The sequence below is a fragment of the Zalophus californianus genome, chromosome 2 (genome assembly GCF_009762305.2).
Source record: "Zalophus californianus isolate mZalCal1 chromosome 2, mZalCal1.pri.v2, whole genome shotgun sequence".
NCBI lineage: Eukaryota > Metazoa > Chordata > Mammalia > Carnivora > Otariidae > Zalophus > Zalophus californianus.
This window is the reverse complement of record NC_045596.1, coordinates 202,514,048-202,539,857: the sequence shown is the minus strand read 5'-3', so window position 1 is coordinate 202,539,857 and position 25,810 is coordinate 202,514,048. Positions and strand designations below refer to the sequence as shown.

The 25,810-nt window shown below is 52.3% G+C and overlaps 1 protein-coding gene across 2 annotated transcripts in view; it reads right to left on the bottom strand.

Annotated features, from left to right (window-relative positions):
• ERICH1 (glutamate rich 1) overlaps positions 1-25,810 on the bottom strand; it is a 54,033-nt gene that overhangs the window by 19,572 nt on the left and 8,651 nt on the right. The window contains exons 2-3 of one of the 2 annotated variants that reach the window (XM_027599781.2): positions 23,143-23,274; positions 6,923-7,075 (exon numbers count right to left, since the gene is read on the bottom strand). In XM_027599781.2, the coding sequence (XP_027455582.1) occupies positions 6,923-7,075; positions 23,143-23,274 (285 nt within the window). The remainder of the gene's footprint in view (positions 1-6,922; positions 7,076-23,142; positions 23,275-25,810) is intronic. The other variant, XM_027599782.2, reaches the window with a different exon arrangement.

The window sequence follows — 25,810 nt, the reverse complement described above, 5'->3', positions numbered from 1 at the left end:
GTGGGGAGCCTGCTTGAGAGTCTCTCTCACCCTCTCCCTCTCAAAACAAAAAACAAAACTAAAAAAAGTGGGCACCATCATGAAATACACAGCAATCAGTATTGGGGAAGGTCATAGAGAGATGTATGCAGTTACGTAAGAATTAATAACTGATCAGTTAGCAGATGAGTAAACCTGGGGAGTTCTCAAGATGATGGAGCTCTTCTGAAAACATGACAATGATAAGAGAACGGGTGGAGATGGTGGATTCGTCCGGCGCAAGCCCCGCCCCTGCAAGGGCCACACTCACCAAGCCCGAGTCTCCTGCAGTCGACCCCCCTTCACAGGGTCCTGGTCCTGGGGTACCTGAGGGGCTCTGGGGAGGGGTGAGGAGCAGGGATGGCCATCTGTGCTTGCCCCTCAGCTGGGGTGTGGTGCTCCCATCCACCCAACCGTCTTGAGGCCCGTCTAGCTCCAAATACCACTGGGGGCAGCTGGGAAGGAAGGGCTGGTCCAGAGAGTCCCGAGGAACAGAGCCAAGGTCAGGGCTAGGTGGGGATTTGCTCTCTTACCAAGATTTGAAAAAAACCATTAAGGAAAATTAATAGATAATTCGAGAAAAGGTATTGGATTTAAAAGGGTAAATCTATTTTGAAAAAAAAGAGATGGACCTACACCTGTTCTAACAAAATATATTTTAGATGGCTCAAACATTTCACGTAAAAATTCCAAAGGTAAAGAGCCATAAAAGGGTGTTTTCATACGTTTATTAAGATAGTTGTTTTTATTTGTTCTTCAGGGTGTTGTCATTTCTGTTCTGCTCATTCTACCAGGGTGACGGCTTGCCACATTTTTAGGAAATTCACTTTCACCGACGAGAAATGTGCGAATATCCTTTCCTATTTTGTTCCTTTGTGTTTTAACCATGCACACCGTGTACTTGGCCGTGAAGAAAGTTTCGGTTTCTGCAGAGGCAGATCTGTCCACCAAGCTCTGAGGCTCAGGAAGACCGTCCCGGACGCGGGGTCTCCTCACACGACCAGCAGGACATGCTGTCCAGGGAAGGGGCTAAAAGTTCCGGCTGAAAAGGCCTGGCTCTGGGAGAAAGTGAACTTTAGTCGGCCTTCAGGACCGTAAACTGCAACAGTTTTTTGGAAAGATAGTTTGTGAACAGGTCCTGAAATTTAGAAACATGTTTACTCTTACGTGAGAGTCTGTATTCAGGAGGAAATCAGACTGCAGCGATTATGCACATGTGCGAACTGCAGTAGTGTGGAAACTTCTGGAAACCTGCTTTCACCAAACAGATTTCAACAGATTTCAGCTGTTGAAAAACACAATATGAACATATCTATATGCTGTGAGAAGAAAAACTCTGGACTGCAACATGAGAGACAAGTAAACTGTGTGCGTGCATCTTGTGCACAGGGGACGTGTGGAAGATGCTCACTCGAAGCCTCCGGCTAGAGGCCTTACGTGCTGCCTTACTCTCTCTGCATCGTCCGTCACACGTGACTTTCCTGTAGTAAGTATTTTCTGTGAGCAAGAAAACAAAGTGCTTTCATTTTAGCAAAACAAAAGCAACAAAGATGAGGAGTACCCAGAAAAGGCCCTCCTTCTAGAGACCGAGCCTCCTGTTTCTGTGTAACGTGTACACTTTCTGGTCGTGGTTCCGGGACTTAGTCTGTGCCGTGGCTGCAGGAACCTGTGTCATGATGACGACAGTTTGGCAAGTCGCAGGGGTCACTGCGGTGGGAGGCAGCGGGAGGAGGGGAGGCACAGGGGTTTGCCACTGAGAGCAGAGCACGGAAAGACGCGAGGGCAGATGGAGGGCAGCTGGTGAGAACATCTAATTCAGGGAAGAAGGGAGGAGGTTCAGGTGCAGGCAGCGGCGGCTGTGAAAAGCGTGTCTAAATGAGGTGGATGCACGAGGACCCGTCCTGTGCCCAGATCACCTGCAGGTACAGGCTCACCAGCGCCTGCTGGGCTCCCTGCTGGAGCTGAACTGAAATCATGGGCCCAGCCACAATTCTGTTTCTAAGGACGTGAGGGGGGCTTGAGGCTTGTTGCTGCCTGACGAAAGCCGGATTCTTGGGTCAGCGGCTCAAAGGCACTGACTAAACGTGGGGCTGAAGGAAGCAACGTGGACAACAGTCACTGGGCCACAACGACAGACGTGAGAGGCGAGAGTTGTAAGACTACTACACCGTGAGGCCGACGGAGCACAGAACCCTCCTTCCGGAAGGATGAGTGAGGCCCACAGAGCTCTCGACCAGGGCGCGCTGGAGACAGTGGGAGACACACAGGGAGCGTGCAAACAGTAATTTCGGGGGCGTTTGAAACGTGCCGGCCACTGGAATGCCCCGCGGCAGCTTCACACCAGCACTGTGCTCCGGGCTGGTCTCCATTCCCAGTGCAGTGACCTCCAGGGGCGGCGTGTGGGGGTGAACCTGCTCGCACATATGCACCTGTCCCCGGCACGTGCTGGGGTGTGGACGCCCTTGGGGACAAGCTCCGCCATGCCAACAGTGTGTGAGTGCCTTCACCTCCGCGTGGGAGGCACCGCAGGGTCCAGGCCAGGTCCGCCAGAAGGAGAGATGCTCACGATAGTCATGGTCTCTGCGTCCTCACCGCGGCTCCTCCAGGCTCAGAAGCACTGATGTGGGGAGGAGGGTCCTTCTCTCGAGCAAAGTCACACATCTGACTACCCCTGGGAACAACTTCCCTCCATCATCCACGACGGCTCAGGTCACGGCGCCCTCTCTCCCTCCCGGTGCCCTAGATGTGCCAAGTCCAGACCCCAGAGGTCACCTGGGGCGCCATCCAAAGTCCTTGCAATGCTCATCCCCCGCTTACTTGTCCCCGCAGGTGGGCAGGCTCAGCCTCTGCGACACTGCATCACAGCTGGGTCGCACGCCGCACACACGGCGCCTCCTTGCCAGAGGTCCTGCTACCCTCTGTCCACCGTTCCTAAGTCATGCTTTCCACAGGATCAGGTGCCCCGCCTGCCGTGCTGAGTCCTGCGCACTCGTGCGGATGTCCCCGAGGTCACTCTGCTCCCGCGGCATGCACTGCTGCCTGTTGTCAGGTAACTTACTCTACCTCAGGGCTCACGCGAGTCTCCCGGGGACGAGCCCCAGGCAGGGCCCTGTCTGCTGTCTTTGTGGTCCCAGGGCCTGACCACACAGCCAGCACAAACGTTAAACAGACATTTACTAGTTAAGAGAACGCGTGGTTGAACACTGTTTACTGTTTTTACTTCCAAAACGGGTAGGGCGTAGCTTAGAAAAATCAACATCTTAAGGACTCAATCTAAAAAGAAAGCCCAAGCATTGAGAGGTGGGGAGAGGTAACTATCAGAGAACAGAGATCAAGGAAACCAAATGCAACTGAATAAAGACAACAAAAACTATGATCTGAGCTCCCTGGCAGTCAAAGCAAAAAGAGTGTATCTGAGTAAAACATTTCTTGTCCAATAAGAAACAGCACACCAGTTTCTAACAACCAAAGCATTTTCTAGCACTGAATGCTAAAACAAATTTTCACTGTTATATAAACATCAGGGGATGTACAGTGAGCGAAGAACAAAGTTTTAAATGACAGCTTTACTAAAACAAGCTAACAACAAAAAACACCCTCCAGGCCTTTAACTAACCTTATTAAAAATGAAATTCCACGATGATATTGTTAGAGAAAGGGGTGCTGACATAAAGTGGATGCAGAGCTTTCTTACGACCTCACGTGACATAGCGGGAGCACTCACCAAATCCCAGGGATGGAGTGATGGGTGCTCCCCTCCCACACCCGCACCAGCACTGGTGCACTTCTGACCGGCCTGGACCACAAGAACCCAGGACACAGGCACGCGGAGCCACTGCATGCCTCTCCCTCTGCAGGTGACACGAGGCTGCTCGGGGGACGAGCTTGGGGCGTCTGTAGGAGGCTCCGCGTCTGCTCACGTTTCCACCAGTGGGCACCTGAGTCCCCAAGGTCCTGCCAGGCGGTGTGCTGGGGAGATGACTGAGCTGGTAACAGTACTTATTACCTGACCAGCCGGGAGGACTTTCACGGTAAGGTCCTGCGTTATGTAACATCACACAGGGCTGCGTTCCTGGGGGTGCACCAAGACGGTGAGCTGAGCAGTGTTCCCGCCAGAGAAGTGACTCAACCAGTTAGCATTTTCTGTGGAAGAGCTAAGGGTCGCAGTTTACTGGCTCGTTGAGAACAACGTGCAATACCACGTGAGCAAGCACAGAAATGCCGGGTGTCCGAGGCAGGAAGGAGCACAGGAGCACGAAGTTCTTCTCAAAAGCTGTACCAGGGCACTTGTGTGAATCAAACATAGGAGGGGGATCCCGGAGTCCGATAGGACCCGCTTGGTTTGATGCAGCTCCCTTTCCCTACAGCTCCCACCGGCCCACTAACAGTAGGCCTAAGAGAATTCAAGTCCGTATTTGTTACACTCAGAGATTACCCACGGAATGGGAAAGGCCATACGGACAGCAAGCAGCACACCAGCGATACCGGGTCTCCGCGAGTACATGCTTGTGTCCACAGCAAACACACGTGGGCCTGGAACAAACCTAGTGAGGACGGTTCACAAGCCCCAGGTGCATTCACATCAGGGTCCCACATGCGGGCAGTGGGGCCAGTGAGGGGTGACCGGGACGGGGCCCTCCCCAGGGAGGGTAGGTGCAGGATGACCAGTGACCAGGACGGGGGCTCCCCACTGGCTCTCCGGGTGGCCTGGGGACTTGGGTGCCCTGGGCCGCGGCTGCGCCCTGCAGGAGTGCCTGGTGAGTGGGCACAGAACCTGCAGGCCTCAAGCAGCTGGCCTGCTGGCCACACGTGGACACAAAAGCAGGACGGAGTCACCCCTCTTCTCCTCAAGTTTTCTCCAAGCTACTATGTCAGTGACTTACTGGTCCTGCGTAGTCACAGTGGAAGTCAATGGCCAGAACTGGTTCTTGGAAAAACAGAAACAATTTGACTTTTTCTTCTTTTCCAACGTCAGTGCTCATGTTCTCTTTGCTTAAAATTGCAAACTGGAAGATTCAGGACTCCTCCTCCCAGCTTCCTGGTCTGCACGCCTCCCACCTGGCGTGTGCTCAGGCTGCACACCCACTGCGCGGAGCTGGGCGCCACGGCCTCTCTGACCACTCGTTCGTTCTGGAGACCACTGGTAAGAGGCCTGGGTGCACATTCCTCCAACCTTATCCCCTCCAGCGCCCTGCAGCGGCCCACTTCCTGGGCAGACAACGGGAAGAAAACATTTGATAAACAGTAAACAAAGCAGATGGAAACAGAGATGGGTTCCAAGTGTTGAAAGGGAAAGATACGGACTTCCCAGCCTCGATCTGGTGAGTATGTTATTCGAAGCTCTTCTGGAAAAGTGGGCAGCGTTTTCAGCAGCACTGACTTAGGCAACCGAGCTCACAGCGCCTCCAGAAAGAATCGCCTCCTCCAGCCCAGACACAGTCCCTGGCTGGTGAGGAGCCCCCGACTCCGCCTGCTGTGGAGAGACCCCAGCGGCAGACGGCCGCTCAGGGTCCCGACGCAGAGCAGACGGAGCAAGGTGCGCAAGACTGAGCTCAGGGAGGGGCCTGCCCACGCTCTCCTCGGAGGGTGAGGGGTGGGGGCGCAAGTCCCATCAGCCCCCATCTCCACCACGCCCCTCCCCGGTCACGGCCTCTGGGAAAAGGAAGACCCATGCCCACAACAAGTAACAGAGGAAGAGACAATTCACAGAAAGATTCTGCCTCACAAGTCGCAGACATGGATCCTGTAATAACGTTGCAGTCAGCGCTGTCCAACTCACTAGTGAATGTGCCAGGTTACCGTGGAATTCCAGTAGGCAGCCCCCCGGTCTTGCCTGTTTTGCTCTCAGCCATGGGCCACCGTCAGGCTGGCTGCCAGCTGCCTGCGTGTGGGGGCAGCTTTGGGCCGGGACGCACTTGCCCGGTTGTGCCAACACCCCTCCACGTCCTGTGAGGATGTCACCCCAGCTCAGATCCTGCAGTCTCAGGACACACTCACGCTGACGACACGGGGGTCCAGGACGCAGCCGGGCCCTCACTGGCCTTGCCAGCAGAGCTAACCGTGCACAGCTGCAGGTGAGCGGAATTGTGTCCAGTGGCACGGGCATGAGTCCCGCATGTTTTGTACCGAGTATGCGAGGTACATGTGAAGTATGTTCACCAGAGTCACTGATCTTCATTAGAACGTAGTTTTCTAATTAAATAATCTATTCATCCAATAATTACATTCCAAAGATTTTCAACAGGGCTTGAAAAGATAACTACATTTTTCCTTAGCTACCCCATTTTTGGTTTTATGGTTTCTGATCCTTTAATTAGGGACTCAGGAAGATCGATGTACAAGGAAACCACATTTTCTTGATGTTCAGATTAATTAAGGTTTAGAGTACAGAGTTCTTCAGTTTATACTCGTTAGAAAATCATCTGGGTAAAATTTTTATTGGACAATTCCAGGTTCCTCTTTACTTTGACTAATGTGATACCAGCACACGCACCAAAGCAGGCACCTCACTTTCCTTCATCCACAGGACATTCCAACACAAAAGCAAAACAGTCATTCAGTTCTTCCATAAAAGAGATGCAAAAGAAGTTATTTCCATAATTATAAAATTGATATACAATCTCAGAAATTCTAAAATTTGGAAAATCAAGAAAAAAGTTCTACTTAAGTCAAAACAAGTACCATTAACATCGTGCTGTATTTAATAGTAAACTTCTCCTAACCTACTGACGACTACGCCCCGGCCCCGTTCCGGCTGAGTCTCCTCCCACCCGAGTCTGTCTCCCTGTCATTTTTAATGATGGCAAGACACGTTCGGCCCATCCTGTGGCCGTCCGCGGACATGCTCACCTGAGCCTCTCACTGGAAGTCTATAGAAGCGGGACACTGTGGAATCACGCCTCACCTGAGAGCTGGCGCCCTCCTCCTGCATCATCGCCGCCGGAGGTGTCCTCGGAGGCCGGGCTGCCCCGCGGCTCTGGCAGAGCGGGGACGTACCCCTCAGGAGGCAAACTCGCCGTGTAGAACCGCCTTCGAGGTGGGGCCTTGGTGTCCTCAGCTGCAGGAGACAAAGGGACGGTGACCACGGCGTCACGTGACCAGACATTTGCTGGCCCTGGCGCCCTTCCCCAACCTCACGACCAAAGACTGAGACCCAACGGCTCGTGAAACGCAGGAGCTCTGGAAGCCAAGGCCTTGTCAGAGGGCACCAGCCCTACATCCAGGCAGGAGAACGGAACCACCTGTGATTATTTAGCCTCTGGGTTTTTATAAAATGAGAGAAAAATATAACTCATGAGAAGGAAGCAGAAAAAAGAATATTCCACAAGCACACGTCTCATCATTCCCATGAGAATCTCTTAACGTCTTGGTACACGATCTGGAACTTCTTCTCCGTGTGCGCTAACAGTGCGCATACACTGGGTACATGCACACACATCTTAATGGGATCATGCCACCCACTTTGGTTATTATACATTTGTATATCATATATAATATCATTCAAAAGTTAACACAACATGACAGAATAATATCTTAAGATACATTTACATCTACGTGGTCTTTTAATGGTTACATAATATTCCATGTCTCCAGCAAATCATAATTTAAATATAATTTAACCATTGTCCTAAATTCCACACATGGAGGTTGATTCTAAATTTCCACTATCACAAACAGCTGCTGACTGTCCTTGTCGTACATAACTTTGCACAGCTGACCACTGAGTTCCTTGCAGAAATCCCTGCAAACGGGACTGTCCGAAGGGTAAGCACCTTTTGCTGGGTTCTGAGACGCATGGTCCAGAAAGGCAACTACAGGGTGGCTGGTTTCTCCCACGCTCTTTCCAACGCTGGGTGGCAGAAACCTTTAACTCACGCACAGCTGACACACACAGGTGCGTTAGTTTCACGCCACATACTGACTGGACAATTCCACCTGTCCTGCAGTGTTCCTGTGAGCAGTGCAGTCACCATCTGGCCCCACACACGGGATGACAACGTTCCGGACTCTGTTCCCCAGGCTGCACTTCCAAACCTGAGACGGGACCACACACAGAAATAAACTCTAAATGGATCAAAGACCTAGATGTGAGACCTGAGACCACAGAACTCCTAGAAGGGAGCACAGGCTGTGATCTTTTTTTGATTCCCGCCTCAGCAATATCTTTCTGGAACTTTCTTCTCAGACAAGGAAAACAGAAGCAAAAATAAACTAGTGGGCAAAGGAACCGGCCAATGATGAGGCAGCCTAGGGAAGGGGCGATGTTCGTAAACGACCTCTCCATCTTTTTAATCGTCATATTTCCATTGAAAATACGGTAAAGCAATCTTGTATATGACAAACACAAGTGGATATCGCCATTAATCTTTCACAGAAAAACTGACATTTTATTTAAAAAAAAAACAAAACAAGGTTTGAAAGAAATCACTAATACATATGACATATAATGTAAAAACGTTGAAACACTCTCCAATTCTTCCACCATCAATGTATTTCACTTTCTTGGAGCTAAGATACAAGAATTCAGTTCTTAGACTAATTTACTTCATAGTTGATGAATTACTATGTCATTCCACTGGAATCAGGGGCAGAGTGGGACATGGCTTCCAAGGAGACCACCCCAGACATCAACGTTTATCCTTTCCGCAGAGGATTTCTGGAAGCTTTCAGTCCACTAAAGTGTCAGTGATGAGAAGGTTAAAGAGAACTTGGAAATGTCACTGTTCATTTGATTATTCAGGTGCACATATGGGGAAGTGAAACACGATCTGGGTCACCAGAGGCAGCTGAGATGCATCTCCATCCAGTGCCGGGCTCCCGGGAAACAGGGAAACAGCTCTCATTCATCCGGACAGCACACCCGTGGCTCCTAAGGCTGAGCCTTTGAACTGTAAATGACCTGACAGCTTCCAGCTCCGGTTCTCCCCAATTTCTTCTGGAGAAAAATGGTTTGTTGTGATGACATCTATCTACCCTTCCCCAGTCAGATGTTCATGGCTCAGGGACGAGCAACTAGGCTTTGCTGAGCAGCCGTACACACAGGCCTCTGTGCCCCCAACCTTCATCCGGCATGGGGGCCCCAAGCCTCACCGGACTCCACGCCCCCCCCCGCCCTCCACCCCACACTCACTGGGTGTGTGTGGGGACAGCGCGGGGACAGCGTCCCAGCTGGAGAGAACTCTGGGGGACCGGCACGGCTCAGGTAAAGCCAGTGGAAGTCACCACTATGAGCTTGGTTGTCCACTTTGTTTAGCTCCCCTCAACCTGGAGCGGCTCCCGTGCAGGTTCCTGAGCTCACTGCGTGCTGCCTCCGAGCAGCCGCCGTGCAGGGCACAGGACACGGACAGACTGCAGCGCCTCTTCCACCCGGGGGTCACCCCAAGGTGGGGCACAGAGCCGGGAAGGGAGTGAGCACAGGACGCGGGAGTGGCTGGCTGGAGGAGAGGCCCGGGTGCAAACGGCTCCGAGCCCATACGAGCCGTGGCTGCGTCCCGCGCCTGAGGAGCCGCACAGATGTGCGCAGTGACAGGAGAACGTGGCCGGGGCGGGAGCGCCGATGCTCAGGCGTCCTACCCCCTCAGCCTGTCCTGAACAGGGATGTGCCTCAAGGGGCCTGCCCTACTTGATCTCTCTGCTTCCTCATGATGCCGCAGCAGTCGAGCAAGCCAGTTTTAACAAAACTGATTCTGGTTTCCAATTCAGCCTCTTAAAAAGAACCACAACCACCAGAAGCCTTTAAAACATTCAAGTAAATGCTGTTGTTGAGGAAGAGAGAAGTTTCTCGTGGCACCATCACTCACCCCCCCCCCCCCAAACTGGGTTAATTTGTTCCTCTGTTAGGAATGCGGTGTGCTCACCAAACCCCCTCCCACGGCTAGCTATTCCGATTTTGGACTCTCAGCTCCCATGGAAGTAATTGGATGCAGCTCTGCCTTCCTGCCTCTTGGACAATGCACGAAATTTGGCGCAGACTCCGGACCACATGGCCCGGCCAGCCTAGAGCCCTCCTACCACCTGCAAGTCCAGGAGGTGACACCTGGTCCGCCCCACTCTGGGGAAGCCCAGCACTGGGTCTGGGCTCTTCTCCTTTGCCCTTTGTCATTCCAGACGTGAAATTCAGCACCTTCTTCTTCTACAAATTGTCCGCTCACCCCAAGTACCTCAAGAGCCGAGTAATTAAAAGAAAAGAAAACACAACCTTTTTTTTTTTTAAAGGACTTTACATTTTTAGAGCAGTTCTAGGTTCAGAGCAAAATGGAGAGAAAGCTACAGAGATTTCTCATATGCCTCCCCCCACATGCACAGTGTCCCCCCACCACCAGCATCCCCCCGGGACGGTGCATTTGTCACCACTGATGAGCCCGCGTGGACACGTCATCATCCCCCAGAGTCCACAGTCTACATCAGCGTCACTGTTGGTGGTGCACGCTCTGTGGTTTGCACAAATGTGTGATGACACGTCCCCACCCTGACAGGGTCCCCCAGAGTGGTCTCACCGCCCTGAACCCTCCGTGCTCTGCCCGCTCCCCCTCCTTCCCCCACAGCCCTGCGCCCGCTCCCCCTCCCTCCCCCTTCCCCTGGCAGCCACTCCTCTCTTGACTGTGTCCCTCATTTTGCCTTTTCCAGAAGGTCACAGAATTGGGATCCTGCGGGGTGTAGACTGCAGAGTAGCTTCTCTCAGTAATCTGCACTTACGACTCCTCATGTTTCTCACGGCTCATTTCCTTTCTATACTGAATACTACCCCACTGTCTGGAGGGACCAGTCTATGTGTCCATCACCTACTGCAGGACAACTTGGTGGCCTCTGAGTTTTGGCAGTTTTACAAACACAGCTGCTGCAAACACCTGTTTCAGCTTTCATGTGCACAACAGCTGGGTCATTCCCATGGGGTTTTCAGGGGGGATGAGGGGTCAGATCATTCTCTGCACATCTTTGCCATCTTGGCCTCCCTGGGCCCCTCCTCCTGTACCTCAAACAGAGTTCTTTTATCCCTGATGGAAGTCTCCGGGCCACCAATACCCCATGCAACTCAAGCAGGCTTTCCTGTTAGGAGGTAAGGAAAATACATCAGCCAAGTAAAAAGAACTTCCTCTGAGAAGCAGTCAGATTCAGGGATGTGCTGATGGTTGGTACGTATATGGAGTGGAGATGGGAGACAAGTTGTGGGCTTCCATGCTTACTGAGACGGGGGGACAGGGCCGTGGGAGGCACAGCAGGAACAGAGCCCTGCGTCTGGGGAGTGACGAAGGTGGAGAAGTCGGCTGGAAGCCGTAACTGTCTACAAACACAGAAGCTGTGAGACTGGGTGGAATCACCTGGGGCACGCAGTGGACAAGTCAGAGTGAGCGTGGGGCGCTCCACCACCCAGAGGTTGTATATATGCCTCTCGTTAACATGCACGGGGGAGTTAGGACATGTAAGGGTGGAGGGGCCGCGTACATGCTCCAAACTCCTCCAGAAAGGCTGTGCTGAATGACGTTTGTACCAGGTTATGAGAACTCATTTTCCTGAATTCTCAAGGACCATGTGGCGTGCACACTTTGAAAATGCTGTCTACCTGGTAGGCAAAGAGCAGCGTCTCATGGTCACATTTACCATGGGTGCCATTACTAGGGAGGGTCCCTCTCTGGTCATGTGTACCGGGCACAAGTGCTCCATGCAGTCCTAAATGTCAGCTCAAAAACTCCCCGCCATTCCATTAATCTAGGCTGTGGCTACAGTTAACAGGAAATAGGTTATTCTCAGGGGAAAAAAATAGAAAATATCTCCGACCTGCCTGGGGTAACTGGCAAAATGCTATGGAGGGAGGCAGGGCTGACTGGACAGCGGACACGGCACCCATTCCTGTCCTAGCCGCAAGTTTTCCTGAACCTTGACGTTTTAAGAAATTGGATCTATGTTGCAGAGGAAAAGATGCCCCCACGTGCACTCACCGCAGACCCACACTGCGTGCGCAGGCACGCACACCCAGCAACCATGCTGTGACCGCACCCGTGAACACCGTGCGCCCACGCTGCGAGCGCACCCACGCTGCGAGCGCACATGCACACCCCGCACCCACGCTGCGAGCGCACCCACGCACACTGAGCACCCACGCTGCGAGCGCACCCACGCACACCCCGCACCCACGCTGCGAGCGCACCCACGCACACCCCGCACCCACGCTGCGAGCGCACCCACGCACACCCCGCACCCACGCTGCGAGTGCACCCACGCTGCGAGCGCACCCACGCACACCCCGCACCCACGCTGCGAACGCACCCACGCTGCGAACGCACCCACGCACACCGAGCACCCACGCTGCGAACGTACCCACGCACACCCCGCACCCACGAGCACCCACGCACACCCTGCACCCAGGTACACCGAGCACCCACTTTGCAGGCACACCTGTGAACACTGTGCACCCACGCTGCAAATGCACCCATGAACACCACACTGCCACGCTGCGAGTGCACTGACGCACACCCCGCACCCACGCTGCGAGCGCACCCACGCACACCCCACACCCACGCTGCGAGCGCATCCACGCACACCGAGCACCCATGCTGAGTGTGCACAGACCACATCCCTACGACCCCCACCGTCAGGTGGTTATCCAGCTTCCAAACTGCCACTTCACTGCAGCTACTTCCTGTCAATGAAAAAGTTTCACTGCCTTGTGCTTAATTGATCCTGGAATAACATCTGCCATATAGGATGGGTCCGTGAGCTCCTCTTGTTCACATGGTGAACAGTTAACCTGTTGCCACATCGTCTCCCAAAAGCTGCCCCTCTTGTGCTTCCAACTAGCAGCCTAGCTAAGTCACACTGGACACATCTGCAGAACAGTTAGCTTTCAAAGGCACTTCCTTTTTTATGACAATATTAGCTAAAAAGCACAAATATTTGAGCACTGAACATGTCGGTTTTTAAAGACAAACGCAATAAACTCTTGCCACTCCCCTGAGCATTAGGTACGTGCTTTCCACTCGTGGGCGTGTCCACGCTATCACAGGCCTAGTAACATAGTCCTGTGTCAGAGGCTTCTGCTTCTGGTGACCGGGCAAAGGGAGAGAACCTGAACACTTGTCCCGAAAACTCTGAGAAATGCCAGGTAACCCGCACAAACATTCTCTCCCTGCATAGCTGTGCTCCGACGCAACCAGGCCATCCTGGGAGCAAGCAACACATTTTCAAGAATTTTTCTGTGCACACCTTGAGAATCGATTAAAGTACACGAGGACAAGCAAAGGGCGCAGTTGAGCAGAGAAAACTTTGAAGAATAAGCGGAATGGATTTTCCTGACTGGATATGAAGGCACATTATAAACCAGAGGAATTAAGCCGGTGTGGCCAGCAGCATCACGGAGCTCACTAACCCGGAGGGGACACTGTCTTCCGCAAACCTGGCCGAGGAGCCTGCACAAAGTAAGGTGAGACCACCTCCCCAACACGGGTCATGGTCTGAAAGGGGCACCTACGCAGGAGAGGCCTCTCTTTTAGGAGACAGAAAATACCTACTATTACAGTAGCAAAAGACTTCTTCAGCCAGAAACAAACAGCACTAGCCACAAACTTAAAGACGGACTTCTAAACAAGAGAACACATTGTTTTTAAAAATGAAGACAGTCCATGGAGAGAAGGTACTTGCAACATATATAGTTGGCCAAGAGTTGAGATTTGGAATACAAAAAGAACTTGTGAAATCTGTAAGATAAATAACCAAAAACAACCCAAGAGAAAAACAGCCCCTAAATCTGGTCTACAAACATGCCTATGCTGTGTAGCTTCACGAATAATCAGTAGTGCATATTAAAATGAGATGTAGTTTCCTTGCACTTGATTAGCTGGCCCTGCAACAATGGGGGTTTGAACTGCTGGGGTCCATTGATATGCAGATTTATTTTGATCAATACAGTGCATCCTGAAATGTATTTTCTCTTCCTTAAAATTTTCTTTTTTTTTTAAAGATTTTATTTATTTGAGAGATAGAGAGAGCATGAGCAGGGGAGGGGCAGAGGGAGAAGCAGGCTTCTCCATCCCAGGACCCTGGGATCAGGACCTGAGCCGAAGGCAGACGCTTTACCGACTGAGCCACTCGGGCACCCCTTCCTTATAATTTTCTTCATGACATTTTCTTTTTGCTAGATGTGTAGTAAGAATACAGTCTATAATACATGTAACATACAGAACATGTGAATCGACTGTTTATGTGAGTGGTGAGGCTTCTGGCCAGCAGTAGGCTATTAGCGGGTAAGTTTCAGGGAGCCAACAGTTGGAGGTGGATTTCCGACTGCCCGGAGGTCAGCGCCCCAACCCCTAGCTCAGTCAAGGGTCAGCTGTGTTACCTACTCGGTAGGACCTGGAGAACAAGAAGGCAGGCGGGTCCCTGGAGGGTGCGTACAGCTACTTCTCTGGCGACAGGCCCTAGGAAACTCCCCTGTGTATGGAGAGGTCCATGACGACCTAGGACCTTCACTCAGAGAGAGAACTGTGCTGCAAAGCCAGAAGAACATACAACGTGAGCTTCCAGCCAAGACGGAGTCACAGGCAGCATGCACCATCCCGCCCGGAACAGCCACAGGGGCGGGCTGACCTGATAAAGCAGGTTTTAAATGCTGATCACTGAGGAACAGACTGGCCGTGAGCCCGTGGCCACTGTGGCCCAGGGCAGAGTGAGCATGAGCAGCATGGGGTGGGACCCGCCAGGTGGTGTTCTCCCAAGGTGAGGTGGGGACAGAGGTCCAGGGAGGCCCAGGTGCCTGCAGGCCACGGGCAGTGTCCCCGAGAGAAGCAGGCTGCATAGAGTGAGCCCAGGGTTCTGAGGGGGACCCCTGAGTGTTCTGATGAGCAGGGTGTGGGCACCCTGGAGAGGAGCTGCCAGGCAGGGGGGGCTTCACATCTTGGCGCCGGGCACCTTGACACTTGGCAGCCGGCAACCTTGGGAAAGGGCCAGGCCACTGCCCGGCAGCGTCCCTGCATCCAGACAGCTGGGAGGGTGGGCAGGAGCATGGGCCCGTCCTGTCCTCGACGTGAACACCGCGGGCTGATGGACAGCAGCTTCCGGGGCCAGGCGGACTTCCACCTTGCAGCCTGGCCCCTTGCACCCCGCCAGCTGAGATGGAAGAGCACGCAAGGAGCCCCATGGAGGTCAAACAAAACCCACAGAAACGGAGAAGGTACGGGACCAACAGGGCCTCTGTGGGCCGTACAACAACGTCAGGTGGCCTCGTGTGTGAACCTGAAGCCCTTTGAGAAACACTTACTGAACGTTCCCCACGTGATGAAGATCACAACTGCAGGGTTCCCAGAAGCTCCACACACTGGACGCACACAACCGTGGGGGGCACCACAGCGAGGCACAGCAGAACCCGATGGCTGGAAACCAAAGTGGGGGTACGTTCTCATGCTGCTGCCCCGCTGCATACAACAGTGGCTAAACTCGACAGCACTTACCGTCCGCAACAGAGTCTTGCACACCTTCCAGGACAATATATGTACGGTAAAGGGTACATACTGTAGGACCAAGCAGGAAAAGTGCATGGAAGTGGGGCTTCCGAATTCCAGGAAGGCAGGAGGGAACCGGGCCTGGAGGGGTTTGGGGACGCCGCTTACCCTGGTGTCACCTCACGTTTCCGTCCTTCCTGAGCTACCGCTGAGACTAGGTACACAGTGGTCAGATTTGACACACTGAAACGTGGCAAGGTGACGGCCAGCCTACTGGCGGCTCCCTGCCCTCACGTAATGACCACCTCTCTGGCGTGGTGAGAACATTTCTGGTCTATTCCCAGGAACCGCCAGGTGTACAGTACAGAAGAGTTAACTACAGTCATCAAGCCCTACGTTAGACCCCAAGAGCTCACTCCCCTATAACTAGAGGTCTGTGCCCTGTGACCAGCGTCCCCCCACCCTATCCCCTGTGAGTTCCCTGTTTTCAGAGTCCACACTGAAGTGAGATCATGCCGTGTTTGTCTTCCTCTGCCTGACCCACCCCACTCGGCCTGATGCCCTTGAGGTCCATATGTTGTATTTCTTAGACAACAGGAGGCTTTCGAGGAAGTGGCAAAAGGTTAAGATTTGAAAGACCTGAGTGGAGTGGGTTCCAAGACTTCTGCTGTACTCTCAAGACTTTATTAGAAAATATTCACATCTTAATGGAAAACTGCAGTTTTTACCAAAAAGAGCTTTGCAACATTTTCATGGGCAATTCCGGCACTCAGATGTTTCTCCACATACTGATTCTCACAGGCCCCCAAGAAGCGCGGTGCAACAGCACAAACCCACCCGACCGCCGCCCAGCGGCTCAGAGGGGCCCTCTTGCTCCCGCACACGCAGTCCCCAGAACCGTGGTTTTAAACTGCGAGCCCCGTCCACGCACACGCAGTTGCCACATCGAACGCCTACTTGTGTTGTAGGGTAAGTATTCATCCCTAAAGGTAATCCACACCCCACACAAACTGGTGGCCACCCGCATCCACGGAAACAACATATATGAATGAGCTCTTGGCTCAGTCAGAAGCCCTACTCCATCCTTTTTCCCTCTGGAACTCCAACACCCCCACAACTTTGCCCTCATAGAGTAATTCTGTCATATCATACTTCTCGAACAAATTGTACTCTTTCAAAAATTTCCACGATGCTACATGTGGCTTTTTCTAAATTATTACAACTAGTAGAAGGCAACTGACCAAAGTAACAGTCGTTGCTTCTCGTGATTACCCGACACAGAGGCAAGTCCTTTTGGCAACAACTCTCTCGCTGAGAGGGAAGGACGTCCGTCCCTGCTACAGGACAACAGGGTTTTGCTGGAACGCAATTACCATTTTGCATTTTTATGGAGGTAACTGCTCAGAAACTTTGAACACAAAAATAGGTAGATGACAGTGTGTGGCTTTTTAAAAATAGCAATATTACTTGATTCACTGAATTCTCTCTAAGTCATATGCCAGAAATCACAGTGAAATCTGTCATCAAACAAAGTTACTTTTCATGATCTACTGGCTGAGAACTCAATTATTTCCTTCAGTTTTGCTGAAAGCAAAGGAATGCCGAACGTCTGACTTGCAGAGAGATGCGTTACCCACCCTTAGACTAGGTCATTTCTTTCCAGGAGACCGGGATTCCCAGTCACCCCTTGGCGGGCACACTGAAGTGGGGTCCTCACCTGCTACGCCCTCCTTTTCAGACGGGAGAAGACCGGCCGAGGAAGGAAGGCCCGCAGGGCAGCTGGGCAGTCCCTGGGAGCGGTGAGCACGTGGCCTCAGGCCCCCAGCACAGGGGCAGCTTCCAGGCACACACAATCAGGCATCCCAAGGACAGGGACACAGGGACAAAGAGAGGCATTCATAGCTACTCCCTCTCCGGACTCCACCTGGGGGAGGATGGTGGATGGAAGGGCCTCCGGGTGGGTGGGAGCAGCCCCGAGGATGTTCAGGACGCTGAGCCTGAAAGGACAGCGGGGCCCATCAGACAGTGTTGTTCCGGAGCTGATGCCCCAGCGAGAGGCCGCCGGCGGGGCGTGCCGGCAGGAGGGCCGGCCCTGGGTGTGGGGGAGACTGAGGCAGAGAGGGGCCATCTGCGAGCGAGTGCCGCCCTCCAGCTCGCCCCAGAAGCTGAGACAGGAGGACAGAATGAGAAATAAGCACACGGTGTGGAAGATAAAGTTGAGAAAATTGCCCAGAAAATAGACAAAGATGACGAAGTCATAAAAACAGGAGGGGAGAAAGCGAGGTGATCTCTTGGGAGCCTCAAAGCCGGTTGACAGGAATTCCAGGGGAGGAGTGACCAGAGAAGCCACGTGGCACCCGTGTTTCCAGCCTCAACGGCCCGTGTGGCAGACGGAGACAGACCCACACCGGAAAATGTCTGTGCTCTATTTCAGTTCTCTGGGGTCAGAAAGAAAAAGCCAAAACGGTCCAGAGGGGGTGACAAATGGCTATTTCCAATGGGACTGAGCATCAGAACGGCGGGTGACTTTGCAGCTTCGACAGTGGGTGCTGCGGGTGGAGTCTTCAAGCCTCTGAGAGAAGACGGTTTCTTTCTTTTTTTTTTTAAAGATTTTATTTATTTGAGAGAGAGAGAGAGAGATCACGAGGAAGGGGGAGGGGTAGAGGTTGAAGCAGGCTCCCTGCTGAGCAAGGAGCCTGATGCGGGACTTGATCCCGGGACCCTGAGATCATGACTGGAGCTGAAGTCAGATGCTTAACTGACTGAACCACCCAGGCTCCCAAGAGAAGGCAGTTTCTAACTAAGAGTTCTACATCCCGTGGCATTTAAGTACAAGAATCGAGATATTTTACAATCCAAAGTCCCCAAAATATTTATTTCCCCAAAACCGTTTGTGAAGAAACTACTCCGACAAAGGAGACAAACCCTCTTGAAGGGAAGAGATGGGTCTGGGCTTGCAGATGAGGGGGTCCGTGCGGCACAGGAGATCGCTACAAAACCATGAGACCCACACAGTTCCCAGGGTCTGACGGTGCCGACAGTGCTTCGGACCATGGCCCCAAAGGGCGGTTAGGGGAAGACTCTGGGAGTATTTAGAAAATTGTTAACTCCGCGAAGCATCAGTACCTCCACTCCACTCCACCAGAAGTTGTGCGAAACAGAATCATCACATATTATGTGGCTCAGTGGCAAATACTCTCCACATATTCATCGCAGTGCAAACAGTGGGTCCCGAGCCCACAACACCGTGGCTGACTGACACCGGAAGACATGTCGTGAGGAGGAGCCAGCAGAGAAGCTCGCGGGCCCAGGAGAAGCTTCAGTCACCCAGACAGCGGGTGCAGACCTGGGCACCTGTGTGGTGCATGCTGCTGCTTGTCATGGTAATTCCTGCAGGACTACTTGTAGGACTTCAAGATATGTGCAGAGACCATGAATCCATGAAAAATAATAATAAGAGCAATAATGAAAAGTAAAGGTCTGATATGGGCCTCTGAGTGAAAAATTTACCAAATGCATACAGATTGGTTGTTTTGTCTATCTGCAGATTATACCCTTGTCTTTAACAAGTGGAATTATCAGCACTCTTTTAATACCAGAAAGAGGAAATGGGTTTCTGTGAAGTTCTGAACAAACATCAGTAAATTGGCTAAATAATTATCATAATTACCATGCTGTGTCCTAACCACAAAGAGCATTCTCCCAATCTCACATCCAAGGACTCACTGATAAAGGCACCTTTCTTCATCTGGGCTGCCTTCTTCCAACCCTACAAAGATATGGGTGCCCCTACAACTCTGATGATCACCAAGCTGTCCCCTCTAAGAGTGCCTCCAAGGGAATTCTCAAAATAACATTTACAGAAGCTTCATGCAAGTTTTATCTATATGATTGTGATTTCATTGTTTTGCTCTAGCCAAGATTTCTTTTTCCAGCTGTAAATTATGTTTTTCCTTTAAAATTTCCAAGGCATATTGCTTCATAAAAGTATGTTGCTCTTTCATGGTTTAAAAAAAAAAAGCATTCAACAAACTAGGAATAGGAGGGAACTTCGACCTGACAAAGGGTATGTGCGCAAAGCCCACTACAAACATCCTGTGCAGAGAGAGAGCCTGGATCCTCTCCCCAAGACCAGCAAAGAGACCGGCATTCCCACCCCTGCCACTTTCCCTCAAGGGTACACTGATGTTCCAGCAAGTAAATAAGGAAAAAAAGAAAGAAAGAAAGAAAAGACATCCAGACTGAACGGGAAGAAGTAAAACATCTCTCCCCACAGATGACATGATCTTATATGCAGAAAGTGCTGAAGACACACATGTGCACACATGCACACAAAACTGTCAGAGATAATAAATTTGGCAAAGTTGTAGGATCTGAGATCAAGACACAAAAAACCTGAATTTCCATATTTAGGAAACATTTGCCTATTCTGAGGTCAGAGGATTCACATTATTTCCACACACCAGCAATGAGCATTCCAAAAAGAAACCAAAAGAAGAAAGTAATTCCACTTGTAACAGTATGAAAATGAATACAATACTTGGAAATAAACCTTTTTTTAAGTGTAAAATTTATAGTAAAAGCTACAAAATATTGTTGAAAGAAACCAAAGATGACTTAAACAGAAAGTTGTTCTAAATTCATGAACTGGACAAGTGAATATTGTTACGAAGGCAACCACCCCCACAGTGTTCTGTACATTCAGTGCGATCTGTATCAAAATCCAATTGCCTTGGGGCACCCTGGGTGGCTCAGATGCTTAAGCGTCTGCCTTCGGCTCAGGTCATGATCCCGGGGTCCTGGGATCGAGTCCCGCATCGGGCTCCCTGCTCAGCGGGAGGCCTGCCTCTCCCTCTCCCCCTGCTTGTGCTCTCTCTCTCTCTGTCAAATAAATAAAATCTTTAAAAAAAATCCAATTGCCTTTCTTCCCCCCAGAAGTGGATAAGCTGATCCTAAGATTCATGTGGAATTGCAAGGGACCCTGACAGCTAAAACAGGCTTGAAAAAGAACAAAGTTGGAAGACTCTCACTTCCCGATTTCCAAACGTACTATCAAGCTGTAATTAAAACAGTGTGGTCCTGGCACAGGACAGACATACAGAAAAATGGAATGAACTGAAAGCCCGGAAATAAATCCAAACATCTAGAGCCCACTGACTTCTGGCAAGGGTGCCAAGGCCATTCAATGGGAAGAGCAATCTGCTCCGCGGACGGTACGGGGCAAGGGTGCCCAGGAGAAGGGCTGGGTCTGGACCCGGCCTCACACCATGTACAATCGCCGACCCGGAAGGCATCGATGTCTTCAACATCAGAGGTAAAACTATAAAACTCCCACAAAACCTAGATGTAAAATTTGGGACCTTAGATTTGATGATGGTTTCTTGGATATAACACCAAAACCACAGGAGACAGAAGAAAAAAATAGATGTGAGACCCAATCAAACTTGAAATCTTTTGTGCTTCCAAGGACACATCAAGGAAGCGGAAAGACAACCCACGGTACAGAAGAAAGCACCTGCAGGTCACACATCTGGTAAGGGTCTAGTATCCAGAGCATAACCAACTCTCACAGCTCAACAACAAAAGACAAACAGTCCAGCTTACAAGGGCTCATACAGACATTTCTCTGGATACACGGATGGCCAACACATGCATGAGAAGACGCCCCCCATGCACGGTCATCAAGAGAACGAAAACCAGAACTACAGTGAGATACAACCTCACACCCACTAGGACAGCCGCCATCAAGAAAACAGAAAATAACAGATGTGGGAAGGGTGTGGGAGACTGGAGCCCTCGCGGCGCTGCTGGGGGTGTCACGTGGGGTGGCCGCCAGGGACAACACGGTGGCCGTCCCTCAGAACTATCATGGGACCAGCAAGCACACACCCAGGTGCACGTCCAGGACAAGTGAAAACACATGTCCACACACACACTTGCTCTTGGGTGTTCACGGCAGCATCACTGATGACAGCCCAGAAGCAGAAACCACCCAAATGGCCATCCACTGAGCAATGAATAGACACAGCGTGCTCTACGCACCCAACGGAGTACCCTCCACGGTTCAAGAGGGACGGAGCGTACACGCTACAACGGGGATGGACCCGAGCACGCAGTGCCGAGCGGCCATGGGCCCAGGATTCCGGGTACGTGGGCTGTGCAGAAGAGACAAACCCACAGAGCAGAGCGTAGGGACGGGGAGCGGGGGTGCTGCTAGTGGGCATGGGCTTTGTTTCTGGGGTGATAACTGTGTTCTGGAGTTAGTGGTAGCTTTTGTAAATATACTAAAAATCACTGCCCTGGATGCTTTGAAATGGTTAAAACAGTAAACTTGAGGTTAAGTGAATTTTATCTTGAGAAAAAAAAAAAATCAGGGTCACCTGGGTGGCTCAGTGGGTTAAGCGTCCGAGTCTTGATTTCGGCTCAGGTCCTTGGCTCGAGCCTGGCCTCAGGCTCCGCACTGGCGGGGTGTCTGTGCCTCTGCTGCCCGACCACAGCCAGGCCCGCAGGCAGCGCTCCTGGTGCTGAGGATGAAACGTGTGCGGAGGCCCACTGAGACCCTCCCGCAGACGCATACAGTGCGCCTCCTGGACAGAACAGAGCAGCTCTGGGGCCTTGTGAACCAGCGGTTTCCATGTCATAAACACATTCCGAACCAAACTTAGCGATGGTATTTTCACATTTACTTAACACCTCCAGGCCCAACAACGGTATTTACAGGTGCCTGTTGACACAAAGCGACTGAGCACAAACGCTGGTGCGAAGACGTGGCCCAGAGGATCAGGGGCCACTTCAGAGGGTGTGAGTGATGTGTAGGAATGGACTGGACTCAGCCCCTGAAGCTGAAGCCCTCCCCATGCCGACGGCAAACACTCGCCCCCATGTGTGCGGCTGCTCGTGGGCCAGCACTGTGCACGGCCACGAGCTGCCACGACTCACAGGGCCATCTCCTCACCATGCTCAGGCTTGCCCACACAGACCTGGCCTCGGGGGCAGCAAGCAGAGCGGTAGGACTCCTGGGCCTGTCTGCTGAGATCAAGCCAAGGGCATGTCGTCGGATGCGCGCGTCTAGGGAGCTAACCCGTCTCTTCTGCCACGGTCACTCCACGGGGCTGGCACCCAGGAACAGTCACGTGCGAACAAAGGCCAGTGCAGGCTCATGCCAGAGGGCACAGAACCAAGGATGGGGGCTCACAGCACAGCCCACAAGTGTCCAGCCCAGCATGGCGTCCCCGTTTCCCACGCAGCGGCCCCGCACCAGCGGGACACCCCCGCTGCTGGGGGGCTAATGATGCTCTGCTGCAGACCATCCTACTGCTTGAGGAGCTCACACAGGCCTCTGCCAAGGACCAGCGGATGAGGGACGAAAGCAAGGGAGCCGTCAGGAGCCTGAGCCGCATGGACACAAGCCAAGCAGGGCCTGGGAGAGAGTGGCGGTAGCAGAGGACAAGGCCGGCGGGGTCAGCGGTCGTCTCCAGGACCAGAGAAGGGCCTGCGAGTGAACTCAAGCACCCAGCAAAGTCCTGAGCTGGTCTCTGATGAAGGCACCACCAGCACCAGCTTCTCTCCCCGAGCGCACTGGACAGGGATCCCGGAGCTCAGCACCCCCAGCAGCCAGGCCAGAGCCGCCTGCCCCAGGGCAGACAGGACGGTCGCCAGGAAACCGTTGGTGACCCCCCCACAAGCCCCTCACCTGTCAGAGTGGGGACCTCCTCAGCGGTCTCTCTCCCGGCTGGTTTGTCAGAAGCTGGAGTCACGGGTGCACTCTTTTCTTGGCCACAGGGAACACTAGGGAAAAGCCTCCTCAGCACTTTTTCCACAAACACTACAACCAATTCACAAAGAAAAGAGAAGGAGGAATTATTCACGGCACTTTAAATCACAAATGGATTTTATGTAAAATACATAGCCTGACACTACCACCTGAGAGAAAAGGGAATGTGTGTGAGGGCACCCTAACACTGTCCCAAGGACCCCCAGCACTATCCTGAGGACTCCCCAGCACCATCCCCTAGGACCCCCCAGCATTATCCATCAGAGGGCCCCCGGCACTGTCCCCCAAGTACCCCAGGACCATCCATCAGAGTACTGCCAGGACCATCCATTAGAGGACCCCAGGAATGTCCATCAGAGGACCCCCCCCAGGACTGTCCATGAGACCCCCAGGACCATCCATCAGAAGACCCCCCCAGGACTGTCCCCCCAGGACCATCCACCAGAGGACCCCCCAGAACTCACCCCTAAGGACCCCCAGGACTATCTTTCAAGGGCCCCTGCACTTTCCATCAGGGGACCCCCAGCTTGGTCCATCAGAGGACCGGCAGCCTGGGATGCCTGTAGGTATGGGCACCGGGACAGGAGCCAGGCTGGGAAGAGAGTGGTATGAAGTCAGGTGTTTGCTTCTGGGTTTGTAAGTGGTCTCTCTTCCCTCCAATGTTCTTATCTCTCTGAGTTTCTGTGTAAAGTACCGACTGTGAACCAGTTTCTGAATCTGGGGTTCAGGTGCTGGGTACAAAGTGTCCCCCTACAGGGCCAATCCACGTGCAAGTCACACAGCTGACCCCGGGGCCGGTGTGCAGTGGGGCAGACAGAGCAGGGCCCCGGGGCTGGCAGCACGGGCCGTTCCCTCCAGTGCTCCTGTATGAGCTCAGCGCTGCAGTTAGGAACCGAACCCCGCTCTAACACGCGCGTGTTTGGGTTAGCTGGCATTCTGCTTCAACTGGAAAAAGGCTGTCATAATGAATAAATATTTCTGTCCCGATGGAAGTGTGGATAAGGAACAGGCATGAATCTCAAAACAGCATCCTGGAAAAGGTGAGGGGAAAGGTTAATAAAATGAATTTGTAAATTTAGAAAGAACTCAACAGAACGGGAGAGCGCTGCTCTGCGGTGACGGGCAGCCGAGCGGCAGAAACCAGACCGCTGGGAGCCAGCACGTGGGACTCCCAGATTCTTGGGGGCGGTGCCGTCCCACCACAGCTGGGGGCACGGGGACCCTCAGCCTCCCGGTTTCATCACATTGTCGGGCAGCATCCCTACTAGGAATAACTCCCACTGCCCCGTTCTAGTTGGGAATTTGGGTTTCAAAATTCCAAAGGGCTCCCTCCACGGTAATGACTCCTCAGAGAACCCACTGGAATGCAGCTGGTGGCTCCCAGGGAGGAGGGTGGCCCCCTTCCGTGGCAGGGGGCTCCTCTGCGTGAAGGAAAGCAGCCCGTGCTAATGACGTTAGCATTTAGGACCCCAGGTCCTAGCAATAAAAGATTCCCCACGCACTTGTGTTTGGTTGAATGTTCTACAAAATTGTTGTTAGCATGGAACCTGGCACAAAGTGTGTTTCCAACACAACCTGCTGAGGAGGCATGTTCCCACAGCCTTCTGCGGAATGGGTTCCAGGCATGTGCCTGGGAGCATCAGTCACCGGAACTGTGGGGACAAACAGCCTGTTTTGCACAGCGTTGACAAGAAATGTTTGGTGGTACTCAGTGATATATGGAAGGGAAGTTTCCAGAGTTTTGGTTAGAAACAACAGTTGTGGGTGACTCCTTACGCAGCAGAGAGGAATGTTCCATTCTGCCCCTGCTGGGTAGGACACTGGGTTAAGGTGAGCTGAGCCCCAGCATTTCCCACCTCGAAATGGGCAGAAATGCCCCTCTGGCCACAGACGTGGCTGCACCCACCACACCCCACCGTCTGCACCTCCCACGTCACTTCTTCCTCACACACTTCCGACCACCGCTCACAGGGGACCCTCCTGCAGCACGCCCGAGTCCCAGAGCCCTTTCTCACGACAGACACCCATCCTGGTATTTCACACACAGCACTAAAAGAGTTCATAGTTGATTGAAACAGCAACAGCCAGCTATTTGAGGCCTAAAAACATGGTTTAGAGCCACTTAAACTCTCACTGCTACTCGGGGCCCACAGTTACAAACAAAACATGTACCCTATGAACTGCTTGATGGTTTCCTACAAATATGGACTTAATTCTATAATCAAGGCATGTTTTCCAACTGGTCAAATCTACTTAGTGATGCATGTGAAAAGCAGAACATAAAAGAAAGTACCAGTAGTTTTTCAGGATACTGGTATATAGTAAAGCATCATTTTTAAAAAGCACCTGTCACTTCTGGTTTGTTGAAATGCAGCTTTTGACCTTGTGTGTGTGTGTGTGTTTACTCACTACAAACATTAAATCTTCTTCAATGCCATTACTGCTTTAAAATCTAACAGTTGAGTATAGAAAAGGGAGAGTATGCTCCATTTTTAACAAAGTGTTAGTGTTGGTGTTGCAAGCATGGTTTCCTGTGTTCCGTGCTGTTAGAGCAGAGGCCTGGGATGCTGTGCAGCGTGCAGCAAGC